Source organism: Rissa tridactyla, chromosome 11 (genome assembly GCF_028500815.1).
Source record: "Rissa tridactyla isolate bRisTri1 chromosome 11, bRisTri1.patW.cur.20221130, whole genome shotgun sequence".
NCBI lineage: Eukaryota > Metazoa > Chordata > Aves > Charadriiformes > Laridae > Rissa > Rissa tridactyla.
This window is the reverse complement of record NC_071476.1, coordinates 10,694,972-10,708,931: the sequence shown is the minus strand read 5'-3', so window position 1 is coordinate 10,708,931 and position 13,960 is coordinate 10,694,972. Positions and strand designations below refer to the sequence as shown.

The window sequence follows — 13,960 nt, the reverse complement described above, 5'->3', positions numbered from 1 at the left end:
AAGTTTGAGTCTGCCGCAGCGCGACCCCCTGACTGGGTCCAGTATCCCACCTGCCGACTGCAAAACCCTCACATTTCCTGTGCTACGTTTCACCTGTGTGTAAAACGGGTAAGATGGTATTTCCTGTCCTCACGGCTCCATTGTGCTGCTTTCTTCGGTTTGGAAATTGCTTTGAGATAAAATGTGTGTTAGGATAAAAGGAAGCAAGTTGTCCTTTGAGGCAGTGGATTTTTTGTGCTACAATGAAAACTGCATTACAGAAAGGGAAATTCTGCCGACCTGTCAAGAAAATGAGGAGCAGCAGTAGATAAAATCCTAATTTCTCTGAGAGTGGTTTAACACCGAGTATTGCTACAGCAGCAAGCACAGTTGAGAGAGCTACAGCTTAATAATATGCCTTATAATAGAAATGCCCGTAGCATTCTTTTAAAGAAACTACAGTGCACTTCTGATTCCACGCAAATGTTGATTATAATATGATGTGCTGTAAAGCGGCTTCATTCTGCTTGGGTTCATTGCCAAGCAGTTCACAACTACACTGACCACAAATTGGGAAAAAAATTGTTGTGGTGGTAAGAGCAGTTCTCTTTTTCCGTTTCGCTCTCTAACAGTGCTGGAAATGATTGGGGGCATTAGTATTCTGATGAAGAGAGGCTGTGACAAAGACCGTGACTACAGGGCCTCCTGACTCTTCTGTGATGCTGCCAGTGATGTAGAGGGGACTGACTCCAATTGCACCGTTTTCGAAATAGCCCTACCATGGTACGGAGAAAACAAACAGACGGGCAATTCATAACACGGGCATGATGTTTCCAGTTTTGCAGTGTTAGCTTTGCACTTTGTAAGGAAGAATGATAACAGGTGAGCAAATATTTATCTTCATGCAGGGACTGCAGACACTTGTGTGCCAATTTGTATGTGCATGTGTGTGTGTTTGTTTACAAAAGGACAAGCTATATACAAATGTGATCATATCTTATCTTCTTTCTGCACGTGTTTCCCTGGCAGGATTTGGAAACCTCATGCAGGATGTGCTCTGGTGCTTTAGTCAAGTAAAAGGAACTATAGATATTGGGGTGACAGAAGGTAAGTTGATTTTTCCTTTTGTTGCTGTGATCAAACAGAACTTGTTTGTCATGTACATCTTTGTCATGTACATCTTGCCTAATCGGTGTGCAGGGGGGTTGTTCGCATGTTGTTGGAAACTGCTGGAAGAGGGCTAAGTTACACTCTTTTTGTTTCTGCCTTCATTAAGGACTTATGCATTTGAAAGAGATGGGTCTCTAAAATTACGTATCAATCCAGAAAATTCATTTGAAGGCATTATGGCTTTGACTATAGTCTTTGAAATAGATTTCCTTTTCGTTTTCAGCTGTTATTTACAGAATTTTTCAGGGAATTATGAGACCGCCTCTCCCACTATAACATCCTTTGCTGGAATCAGTTGGATTCTGTTTCTGGGTAATATAACTTTGTGCTCATTTTTAAATCTGGAGTTAAAATAAATTGCAGTGCATACACTTCTACAGATATGTATCTATGTGGAAGGGATTCATGGAGGCAGGTGGGGGATTTAGGAGCGCAAGACATCCCCTTTCACACTCGGTAGTTTTCAGGGTGATTTGTGCTCCTCAATCACTTAGGCACGTCTCTCTCTGCAAGCACATCTGTTCGGCATTTAGCCAATATGTGGACTGCAAAACCATGAACAATTGAAAAGAAATAAATTTTATTCATTCAGTTCTGTTCCTGCTATGATTGTTGTGGTTTAAACTTCTTACTGGGCATTTTCCTACATTTTCTTAGTCTCATTTCATACTTCATCTTCCTTTCTCTTATTGCATTGCCCATTAATCCATTAATTTCTTTCCCTTTCCATTTCACATTTTATTCCTTATGTGTCCTTTATCCCTCCAGGATAACTGAAACCCTTATCACATCCCTCTTCTCTTAACCCTCCCAGCATAGGCAGTGGTTTCGTGCCGTAGAGAGGCCCAACAAACAGTGATGAAATCCCATCTTCCCATGTGCAGAGCAGGTTGGTTTGTGTTACTGCAGTGGCCTTTATATTTTAAGAGGTGGAATTTCCTCTAGCCCTCTTGAGCCTTGAGATCCGGAGTCTAGACCTACCGTGGCGTGGGAAGCTGCTTGGCGGTTGCTGCAGGGCACGTCACCAGGGAGGGTCATGCAGTGACTGCAGAGGTTTGGAGGGGACGGGTGGCCCTGCGAGGTTTGGGGCTGCCGTGCATGTGGGCTGCGGGCTTCAGCCTGGGGATCCAGGTATTCATGTCTGTGGTGCAGCAGCGTGACTCTGGAGATCGGGCCCCTCTTCTCACGATATGCACTGCCCGTGCAGAGCCTGAGCTGCCTGCTGAGAAAGGGAAAGTCATAAAGAAAGAGTAATACACTTTTTCTTCCCTTGTAGAAGGTGAATGGTTTCTCCAGAGCTGTTCTCAGCTGGCCTCCCAGCTCGAGAATACTAGTTCAACTAGCTGCTTGGAAATTCACATTCTTTTCCAGGTTTTGCTGTACGCTGTTATGAAAGTGGTAACTGAGCCGCTGTGATCATTAGAGAGATGTAATTGCAGTGTTCATGTCTGTGATGTGGTTTAATTATGCATACCGCGCCTAACTTCCCTCTGTAATTTCAACTGGAGATGACATTCATCACTTTCTCAAGTAAACGTGAATGTAGTTTCTGGGTGCAGTTAAACAGCGGTGTTTGCTTCAGAGACAGTCATTTGCATTTCCAGGCTAGTATATTAAATAATATCATTGTGTGAGTCATACATGAACGCATAAAGTGACCTCACATGAAGACTGCATTATAAAATACTGTCTCTTTATTTCCTATCTTGTTTTCTGGGATGGACCCGAGATATACAATAGTACTTAATCTTCAGCCTTCTCTTGTGTGATGCAATCAGAGCGAGACTCCTCTCTAAGCAGGGAGGCTTTGCAGTGCCTGCAGCCCACACCTGCATTTTCTTTTCCACATCCAGAGAGGGTATTTTGAATAAAGATATGAAAGTGAAATGAAAAGCTCCTCTCTTCACTGGCACAGATGCTTTGCATCTCTCCGGTACAAATGCAGTCGTGCTGTCATCTGCCAATGACGGCAAAATTAGCAAGACTGCAGCCAGATGATGAAACCAAACAGCAAAACGACCCAGCGCTCCACACGAGGCAACAACAGCAGGCAGGAATGGTGAGTGGTTTGTCCTAAACCAAAAACTTCTCTGTAGAGTAATTAATCAGCAGGAAAACGGGGAGTGTCAGCATCAGCAGCTTATCACGTTGTTTTCCTTCCGACCTGCCCTCTCGATGCTGAGATATTTCCCATTCTGTGGTATTTCCCATTCTGCGCACCTGAGCAGGCTGTGGCAGGGCCAGCCTGGAGTGCACTTGGCTGTGGGATTCCTGCCTGAAAGAGGGTTGCGGTTGAAAAAGCGTTAGAAATATTGATCTAGATCCGTTCCATTTAAACGCTGCAGGTTCAGCTGGGTTTTGGGGAGCCTGAGTTAAGGCACTGCCTCAGAAGCCTCCATCGTCCAGCATCGTGTTTCCGCGCGGTGGTTCGGGTCGCCCTGGCGGTGAGTGCCTTTGGGCCGCTCCCCGCGGGCAGGGGCCGGGCGCGGGGCCGGTGCTGCGGGACCAGCGCGGCTCCGCGGGACGCGGTCCCGGTGGGGAGACGCCGACCCTGGGCCGGTGCGTCCCGCAGGGAGAGCGCGGGCTGTCCCGACACGGACCAGCTCCAGCCCGGCGGGGTCAGCGCTGGGCCCCCCCCCCCGCTCCCGGGGGCTGCGCGGGGCTGGGCGGGCTGAGTCAGCAACCGCGGCCGAGGCGGCGGGGCCGGGCCGAGCGCTCCCCGCCGCGCCGGGGCCGGTGCCGGCAGCATGGGGGCCGCTCCCCGCGCCGGGCAGCCCCCGCAGCCAGCCCCCGCCGCCTAGGCTGCCCGGGCACCGCGGGAGCCCTATGGGCTGAGGCGGCGGGGAGGTGGCGGGGGGCGCGGGATTTTTTTCTTTATTTTTTTTTAGTGGTTGATTTGTTAGCTCTGTATGGTTTTACACCACCACCACCACCCCCCCTTTTTTTTTTTTAATTACCGTTTTGGAAAATGAAATGCTTCTCGCGGTACCTGCCGTACATCTTCCGGCCGCCCGGCGCCGTCCTCTCCTCCAGCTGCCATGCGGAAGGTACGCGGGCGGGGGGGCGGGCAGAGCCCCGCCGCTCTCCTCCAGCTGCCGTGCGGAAGGTGCGCGGGGCGGGGGGGGTGTGGACCCGGCGCGGCTGGTGGCGGCCGATGTTTGTTCCGGAGGAGGCTCAGGAGGACGAACGGCGGCTCCGTCTGGAGCCTGAGCGGAAAAAGACTGTGTTTATTGCTGTCGATGCTTCTTGGGGTACTGGTAACTGCACTAATCGCGCAAATGAGCAAGCGGTAGGACCCGCTTAAGGAAGACTTTCTGGTTGTGGTGCTGCGCGTTTTGCAGGTTTATGTAGTTTGTAAATGTGGCCTTTAATTCAGATGTATGTTCCCAAGAAAATGAAAAAATCATTTCTATCACTGCCTGGGTTTGGTTACCTGTGCCCTTACCCCCATACAGTAAAGCCCGTTCTCAGGTTTCGGCAAAACAGCTCTGCAGCTCTTTGGGATAAATGAAATGTTTGAACTCGGCAGTGTTTGAACTTTTCTGGGCAGGAATGCGAAGTATCAGGTCCGTGTTCCCTGAAACTCCAGTGGGACTTCTCCCATAGGGAGCGGTCGTTCATGCAGATCTATAATCCCGTGTGATACGACTGTGTGTGCGTACGCTGGGTGTGAACTGTCAGTTTGGTGAGTCATCTGCAGTCGTCCAAACAGCTCAGCTGGATCAAAATTTCCCACCACTGCTACTCCCCTATGGGGAACCGCAGCGATTTCCCCTGTGCGCCCTAACCACAGTTGATTAATGAGGAAAAACACCCGTCCTGTCACCCGGCTTTCACAGGCTCATTCATCTAATTTGAGTCTGTGTGCATACACTGAATTACCGACCTCATCCGTGAGCAACGGGAAAATCCAGACAAACAGTGCAGGGATGTATGGTTACGGCTGGTATTGAGGAGATTGTCTTTAGTCTCTGCCCACTGCGTGGGTCTAGCTAAAAAGCAGCATTGTGGGGATCCTTTGCCTCAGCTCCCGATGCCTTCACCAAGAATGTTGTAAGGCTGAAGATACAGAATGGAAGGGTCAAGCAGGAGGGACTGGGCAGTAGATGATGACGCTCCAGGCTAAATTATTCTATCTACTTAGTTTGCTATATTTTAGTCCAAGCAGACAGTATGGACTTTTTTATTATTATTATTTTCTGTGAAATTCTAAGCAGATAAAATAATCCACATAGATAACTCAGACTAGCTCTGGAGTTCTTTCTTTGAAGATTTCCCTGATGATCTCTTTTGTTTTCATTTTGACTTTGTCCAAAGGCATGTCTCCTTCAGATAATCTGAATAAGCGACTTTTGGGTTTTTCTGCTGGAATAAGTAATTAAATGGAGAAGCAGACCTTGCTGTTTTAGGGGAGGTCATATGAGTCTACTGAGAGGAAAAAAAAATTAATTCAAGAAAGAACGCACACTGGTGTGCTATATATTCTTCTCCCTTGCAAACAATGTATAAAAAATGAAACTTGAACAGAACTGTTTCTCAGACCTATTATCAGATGTGTATCATTAGCTCGGGGTGAAACTGAGATCTGGAGAGTTTAAATGACTCTGTTACAGCCTAAATCACTAGCAAACCAAGAAGAGAACCCAGGTAAGAGCCTGACTCCTGCCTCAGTCCTCTTGGAGGGGCTGAAAAGGCCACTGTAGCATACAGGAGCCCTCAGCATACTCTCTGGAGCAGGACCTAGTGCTCGTACCTCCGTGTTTTGAGTGAGGAAGTTGCAATTTGGTATCTCTGGTTCACTCTCGGGGGAGTGCAGATTCACAAATGAACACAACTATTCCTGGGGGGAGGATGTGATGGCTCAGGGCCGGGTTTGGTCAGAGGCTGCTCTGGTCGGTCTTTCAGCCAGACTTTACTCTGCAGACAGACAGAAGGCATCAGGCAGCGGAGCCTGTCAGAGAGAAAAGGCCCCTCTCCTCCCCTGGCCTGGCAGAGGTGTCCCTCGTACCCAGAGGAGAAACTCTGTCCTGCCCCTGCACCAACCCCTTCCAGACAAAGGTGTCCCTCCAGAGACCCCTCTGATCCCGGCTCCATCCAGACCCAGACCTGAAGTCCCGATGTATTTGATGGTACCTCACTGTCAGAATTCTCTTCCCTTCATCCCAGATTCTCAGAGCTGTAAATGAGAGATCTAGGTCAGCAAAGAACCTGGAACCGAGAACAAAGACTGTGCGCCAAGCTGTAATAAGCCTGAAATTCAAGTGCACTTGTTTATCATCTGCAGTACTGTGCAGAGGGGACAAAGGAGTGGTACCGTGCAGAAGGGACGGGAGCGGTACCATGCAGAGGGGACAAAGGAGCGGTACCGTGCAGCAGGGACAGGAGCGGTACGTGCAGATGTGACTCACGTTGGAGATCAACAAGTGGTGGGGCCATGGAAAGGTCTTCAGTTGCAGCTGCAGAAACAGAAAACAAAGGGCTGGCTGTACGGTTACTACGGGCTGTGGTCTGGGTCCGAGTCTCGTTAGTTAACATCTCGACTGCCTTTATTACGTGATCGGCGAGGCTGCACTCGCTGCCCTCCTGGCTGCGCGTCTGGCACTTTTGCTGGAAACACTGTTTTTTCTGGGAGACGGTACTGTTGGTATTTCAGCGATTCCGATCTGTGCTTAGTGGGACTGCTGGCACAGCAGCCTGGGATTTCACACATTCCTGGTCAAAGCTGGAAGAAAACATGGGTAGATTTCTCAGTGGCATTTTGTACGGAATCAAAAAAACAGCATTGAAAAGCCCCGTGCGAGTCATCTAGTGGGACTGGCGATACTTATTGGTAGTATTGACATAGTACAGGGATTCTACAAGATCTTCATCCATGCCAGATTTGGTCTGGAATCTTACTCCTATCCAGCCTGTCTGTAGGCTCTTCTGATTTAGCAATAAATGAATTAATAAACTGACTTGAGATTTTTGAATGGGAGGACATATACAGGAGAAAACCATCATGCCGTATTGCTTCTCCCAAGATTTAAGTGACAATAAGTGATTTTAAGTGATAATTAGCATGGAAGTTAGCATGGAAACATAGTGTCAGAGAGGTGATGGGTGACTGGAGGCCTGGTTAAGAGCTAGGGAGGGCTCTTAGTTCACCTTTCTGATTGCAGCAGGCTCTAATAAAGGGGATACTTAACAGGTTCTTCTCTCAGTCCTCAAAGGATGCCAAATTGTTGTCTTTGCTGGTAATCAGTTCTAGTGCTGAGCTGACTTCATGGTTTGTGTTCATTTATCTCTAACAAAACTATCTGCAATTAAAATGATTATCACTCTCCACTATGTGGCCTGCAGAACTGCTCAGCATTGTCTTTATGGTGATGTCGTATTTAGTCTCATTCACTTAAGTTCCCTGTCTGAGCCTGGCCTGACAAATGAAGCTTTCTGAGGCTGTTACTACTCTTGTTGGGCTCTTATTTTCTCTTAATGTGGGATAGCCAGGAAGGGAACTGGTACTGTAACTAAGAAAATCATCCATCCTTAGTACAGAACGCGTTTCGTATATTTACTGTGTGGCAGCCTGCTGATCTGCTGGAGTCTGTATGACCTTTGGGCCAATGTGCTGTTACACTGAACAGCACAAACTGAATTTAAGTTATCTGTCCCATCCCCCCACCGTCCCCCACTGTGATGGGTTTTCTGTGCACAGCAGGGGAATTCTGGCTGAAGTTGTGAGTTTCTGTATTGCTGAAGACAGTTGGTCACAGCTGTGTTGTGTAACACCCGAGACCATGAAAAGTGAAGGTTTGGTCTTCCTCACCTGTACCCTCCTGAAAACTTTATTTTAAAGCCAAACTGTAGTCATTTTCCATACTTTTTTTTCCCTCTGGGGAGAATCTTCAATCCTTAGCACGCCTTTTAGTATTAACGTGTAGGTATAAGTAGAAGGAATTCTCTCTGTTGTGGCCGGGTCGGCTCCGTGGGTACGTCCATCTGCTCCAGTTGCAGGCAGTTGGGGGAGCCATCCAGGTTTCCCGTTGAGAGTGGCGCTGAGCCCAGTGGTGGCGCGCAGGCTGGGCTGTGGGGGACACGCTGTGGGATGTCCAGGGGAGCCGGGCAGCCTCCGCACCCTCTCGGTGGCTGGGACACTCCTGCGTGCTTGGCAGGGCCACGGCAGGGCAGCAGGCTGTCCCCTTCCATGGGTTCCGCGGGCGCTGCACGCGTTCTGCCCTGGTGACACTGCCCTGGTGACACTGACCGCACCGTCCCTGCTGCAGCTGGCCGGGTGTCCCTGGGGAGCGGCACTGAGTGCAGACCAGCCGTATCGCTGAGCAGAGGGGAAGAAATGAAAAGGCAGTTTAATAAATAGATTTAAAAAAAGTCAGTGGGGTAAATATTATGTATTTGAAAATGAATGTTTCTTTCAAGGCCCATGAAGAATGGCTGGCACCCGTGCCCGGGGGCTCTGCCTGAGCCGCAGCTGCAGCAGCGCACAGGGCAGCGACTGTCCTCGGCGGGCACCAGCCCATGGAGCAGCCCCACTCCGCCCTGCTGCCGGGTACAGAAAGCCCTTGTCCTCGGTCTCTGCCATCCCCTGAGAGAGGGCAGAGCCTGTGGGAGTTATCCCGAGGGAATGCCAGCACCGACCCACGGCCGTCAGCCTGGTCCCCACGTGGTGCCCGCTGCCACTGTGCCAGACGTGAGTCTGCAGGGAGCTCCATTGGCAGCCCCAAGCTCTCCCCCGCCAGCAGGTTAGGTCTGTCCTGCGGGGGGTCGAAACAGAAAGTGTATGTACATTTGATCTTCAGAAATTACGCATACTTCCGAATTACAGGCTGCGTGTGCAGAGAGCAAGGGAGGGCACGGACTAATTCTGGTCTCTGCCGCTTGATAAGTCACAGCAGCTCCTCTGTCTTCTGTGAAGTTGCTCCTGTGTCACCCTGACCCTGGGGATGGCAGATTTGGCTCCGTGGCCTCTGTGGGCGGTGGGAGTCATGCCGAGGGCGCAGCTGCACGTTAGGAGGCTGCTGCTGGATGCATTCGCAGTGTGGTGCCGTGGGAGGCTGGGGACGGGGCAAGTCCTCACGTCTCCTTGTAAACCTCCCTGTGCTGGAGCATCCCTGGGCTCTGCTCCTCCTTCAGATCTGGACAAACACACGCAAATAGCTTTTACAGATGGGTATCCCATGCTCTCTATGTGGTATTGGTATTTTGACAAAGCTGAGCTAGAAAAGGTCAAACAGCATCTGCTTTGGTAAATGAGGCCTGGAGATAACTTGGTTCATTTAATGTGATTACTTTAAGGAAGTTAATCTGTTGCTTTAGGAATACCTTTACCTTTAGTTTATTAATCTGAAGCGTTCAGATGTCCAGTGCCTGGTTTATAAATTTTTCAATGGCAAGGTAAGCAACAAGCACCACTCGGGTGCTGTTAGTGAAACTGACTTTTAGCTCAAAATTAAATACTGTTTTAGTGGGAAAATATACTAAATAATGAAACCTGTATTTAAGTAGAGCGGTTGTTTCCCGAATATCTTGATACTCACAAGATTCAGGGTCCTTGAAAGACCAAAATGTGACTTTCCTTTAAAATCAAGGATTTTGAAGGTATAATAATTCCCAGAGTATTTGTATGAATAGTTCTCTGGCTCCAAAAGGCTACCGAAGAGTGGAGCAATTCCTGTATTTAAGTATTCCCAAGGTAACAATCATTTTGTTCTCTCTGAAGCCTTTAGCAGTTCTCTGGTTTTCCACATTTCTCAGATTGTGCCCGGGCTTTGTGGTAGCATTTTTGGAGGTTCCAGCCGAGGTGACACGAAGGCTGGGATCTTTAGTCACTTACCTTTGAGCCGATTTTAAAGCTTAGCTCAAAGGTGCCCTTAAGCTAGAGCGTTAGCTTTTTAGGGGTCTTTAACATGAAAGCTCAGCCAGAGGCACCTTAAAACTAAGCTCTTTACCTTAGGGGCACCTCTAGGCTAAGCTTTTGGCCTTTGGAATATTTTTGATTGAGGCATGTAGAAAATAAAAATAATTATTTCCTCATATGCTCCAGACAGCAGATTCCTCTATGGGTGAGCACAGACAGTAGGTTCAGGTTTTACCTTTGTTGTACTTAGATCAGTGGAAGAGCCCAATTAACAAAGTGACGGAAAGTCTGCTTGGGAGCTGTTTAAAATGTCTCCTAAAGCTCCTGACGCAGAGTTGGGCGGTCGGTGGGACGGAGCAGCGCAGGGCCCGGCTGACCCCATCTCTGTGCGCTGCTTCGCAGAGCAAATGCTGCTCTGGGTGGGTGCTGGAGCGCTCTCAGGACGGCAGGACACACAGCCAGCGTGAGTGAACCTAAAATAGACAATTTTCTGTCCGTTCTTTTTTGAAGACTAATAACTTTGTCATTCTGATGACCCTTACACTTACCATCAGCCTATCAGTTTTGTCCCTGCTGTGTCGCCCACAAGTGGGTTTATTTTTCTGGTGAGTCATTCCTCTGGCTTCGACCCGAATTAATCAGGCACCAGCAGTTGGGAGCTTCACTAAAGTCCCGAATTACCCTGGAGTAAAACCCACATAAATTAAATTTGAAGCAGCGTTAATACTGCAGAATGGTATGTGCGTTAGAGGTACAGTAACATTGTGTAAGTATGCAAATATGGTTTGGTGTAACTAATAGTCTATAATTACATGAAGAGAGGGCATTAGTTTAAGGCTGATGGAGAAGAACACTGAGTTAAGATTGAGCTTTCTACAGTAATTGCATTTCCTGATTTAGCTGTTCTTTAATTTCTGTCCGAATGCCATACCAACCCTTGCTTTTTAGTGAAGAACATCAGACTTGCTGTAATCTCGGTTCTTACGTCTATCAGAACTTGTGCAGGAATCCAACCACTTGGTCTGTTCTTTCCATAACAGTAAATGAGGCTAATTTTTTGCAGCCATGAAGAAATGGATTGTTGATAGGGGGAAAAAGAGGCAAATTAAATTCCCTGTCCAAAATACTAGGCATAACGTCCCAATGAAGCAGGGCATGTGAAAACTGTTTCTCCTCCCAATGAGCTTAAGCCCTTGTTTCTGCTCCGTCCCTTCTATCTGTTCGTTGCTCTTTACTCGGAGGAGGGTCCCAGCTCAGCCCCGCTCCTCCGGCGGTGCCAGCGCTCAGGGGGGATGGTGGCAGCCAGGGAGCTGGGAGAGCCTGGGCACAGCTCTGGGCTTACTTGGTACGGGAAACAGGGAACTCTGTCCCGAGCAGGTATGACAGGGTCTCCAAAAGCAGGCGTGCCGCTCATGACACAGCTCGATGCCCGGCTCCACAGCTGTCAGATTCAGGCCCTGGCATTTGCACTCGGGTGGTGCAGACGGGGTGGTTTTCTGTATTAGGGGTGATGGGTGCACCTGCATTTTTGTTGTAGTAACTCAGGAGCTGGAAGTAGCTTGCCTTGGCTGCACTAATTGCATTTCCTTTGCGTTTTTTCTTACTCTGTCCATTTCAAGGCCTTTTAGGAAAAAATAATGTTTTCATTATTAATATGTACACTTACAGGGGTTTATTTTGCTCTCTACTAGCTTCAGGAGTTTGTAAAAGAAAGCAGTGGCTGTTTCAGCTGTCACAGAGTTTTCTTCTTGCTATTACACTCTTTCAGTATAGTTGTTTGCCACAGAATACAGTAGCGGTAAAATCCATGGTTTTTGTCCGGATGGCGATGCTCTTGGGGCACTTTCAGGTGGGAAAAAGTGCACAAGCCACTTTGAAAGATGTTACTGTTTCGTTAAGAACTCAGTTTGAAGTCTCTCTCTTTAATGATATGCTAAATTTTGTCTTTTAAGGCTCAGAAAGTCAAAGATGAGAGAGAAAACTCGCTCTGGATGATTCCCCTGTGCGTTGTTATTTGATCACAGGCTCCAGCTGCTGGTGTCCCCAGGATGGGTGACCCAACGCTGGACTCCGGGAAGCCGCAGCTCTTTCCCTATGGCTGAGATTCCTCCCCGCGCCTTCTCCCTGTCACCTGAAGTGGCGAGCGCTGCCCAGGCAGGAGGGGACCCGGCCCGGGCTGCGGGCGCAGGGGTGATGCAGGGGATGGGTGCCCGACAAGGGGCTGCGGTGGTGGGAGGTGGTGGGGAGAGGGCCAGGGGAAGGAGCCCCGGGGGGGGGGGGGGGTCATGCTCCGGCTGCTGCCGTCGTCCCTCAGCCTCTCCCCGCGCTCCAGTCCCACTAACGCACAGTGGTATGGGCCCAGCCTCCGCCGCCGGAGCTCAGTGCTCCCTGCCCTGCCTGCACTGGGGTCCCAGCCGGGAGCTTGCTTCCCTGCGGTAGCCAGTAAAAACGAGGACAGAGGCCTAAGCTGCACGTGATGCTTTCATCAGTTGGGGGTGGAATTTTTTTTATTCTAGTCAGTGGCATTTCTAAACCTCTTAATGCAACATAAAAGTGCTTTGTAAATGAACATTTATATATTGAGGCCATCAGCCCTCACGTGATCTTACACTACTGTAAGTTTACAGCCATAAATGACATGACTATGCTGATGTAGTGTTTTGGGTTTTTTTTTGTTTTTTTTAAAAAAAAGCATAGTAGCTCCTAGGCTCAGACAAGGCCTGAGTTGGAGATCAGCTTTTATTATTACGGAAGTGTATGTATTTGCACTTATTTCCCGGGCTAAAACATGACCCCATTTGTATTCTCTCAAAGCTATTGGGTAGAGAGTGGGATTGAATTTGGTTTTAAATTCTCATGGGCATGACACTGAGCTGCTATTTGATAAGAATTAGTCGTATCCTCCTGGGACCTTTCTGAGCTATCTGCATAAAGACAGTTGGAGGTTGTTCAGGGTTTGCCTTTGGTTCCCCCTGGCTGTGGGCAGTCCCATGGGACTCGAGTCGAGGCCCCAGGATTGTCTTTGACCAGACTTTGGTGGTTATCGATGTGGAATAAGGGTGCTGTGTGCTGGCTCATGGGGCTGTGCAACTCCGGTGAAGTGAGCTGGAACCAGTCCTTTTACGTTTTGCTTTTTAGCAGCACCCTCTCCATGCGGGAAGGCCAAGGATGGGAAAATCCCTGACCACGGAGTTCATTATAGTAAGTGGGAGTGGACACTGAGCAGGAGACGATTCTGCTGAGTTTGGAGTTTTTAAAGTTTTAATTAAAATGCAGTTGAAACAGTGGATCTAGATTGGCCCTGACAGGCAAGGCTGTACTAGAGTTGCATGCCGTTTACTTAAACAGCTCGTTAGGGGCGTTGCATACGATTTCTTCTGAAGCTTTGTTTCTAGGCTTTGAAGATGCGTATTTTCTCTAAAAAAAAAAAAAAGAAAAAGAAAAAAAGATTTAAAAAAGGGCTATTACTTGTTTGCTGAAGACAAACTATTCATGGTTTTCCCCACGAGCCGATATCACTTATCTGACGGAGACCTCCTGTCCCCGAGCCGCAATGCCGGGCACCGCCGGGCGGGGGCTGCTGCCCCGTCCCCCGCGGGGCCGCACCGGGCGGCCGCGCTGCCGACGGCGGCCGGGCGGGGGCGGTGCAGGCGCGGGGGGCGGCGGCGGCCTCGGCCGGAGGGGACCCCCGTGCAGGGACCACCCCCCCCAGTGCAGGGACCCCCGCGCAGAGACCCCCCCCCTCCCCGCGCAGGGTCCCCGCCGCCCTCCGCGTCCCGCGGGAGGCGGCAGCGGCGCGTCGCGGGGTGCCCTGGGCGGTGTCGGGGGCACCGGCCGCTCCGACTCCTTCCGCGGGGACCCTGCGCCCCGCCGCCCACCTGCGGGAGGTGCTTGGTGGGGTCCAGCCTTTGCTGGCGGCTTCCAAGCGGCCGGGCCGCCGCCGCCCCCCGCTGCCCC

At 49.7% G+C, this 13,960-nt stretch overlaps 1 protein-coding gene across 2 annotated transcripts in view; it reads left to right on the top strand.

The window, feature by feature from the left end:
* Window positions 1-673: 673 nt before the first annotated feature.
* PPP2R2B (protein phosphatase 2 regulatory subunit Bbeta) overlaps window positions 674-13,960 on the top strand; it is a 98,133-nt gene continuing 84,846 nt past the window's right edge. Inside the window, exons 1-2 of one of the 2 annotated variants that reach the window (XM_054217850.1) lie at window positions 674-861; window positions 1,009-1,086. In XM_054217850.1, the coding sequence (XP_054073825.1) occupies window positions 852-861; window positions 1,009-1,086 (88 nt within the window). In that variant the 5' untranslated portion in view covers window positions 674-851. Of the gene's footprint in view, window positions 862-1,008; window positions 1,087-3,927; window positions 4,197-13,960 lie in introns of those variants that run through there. The other variant, XM_054217851.1, reaches the window with a different exon arrangement.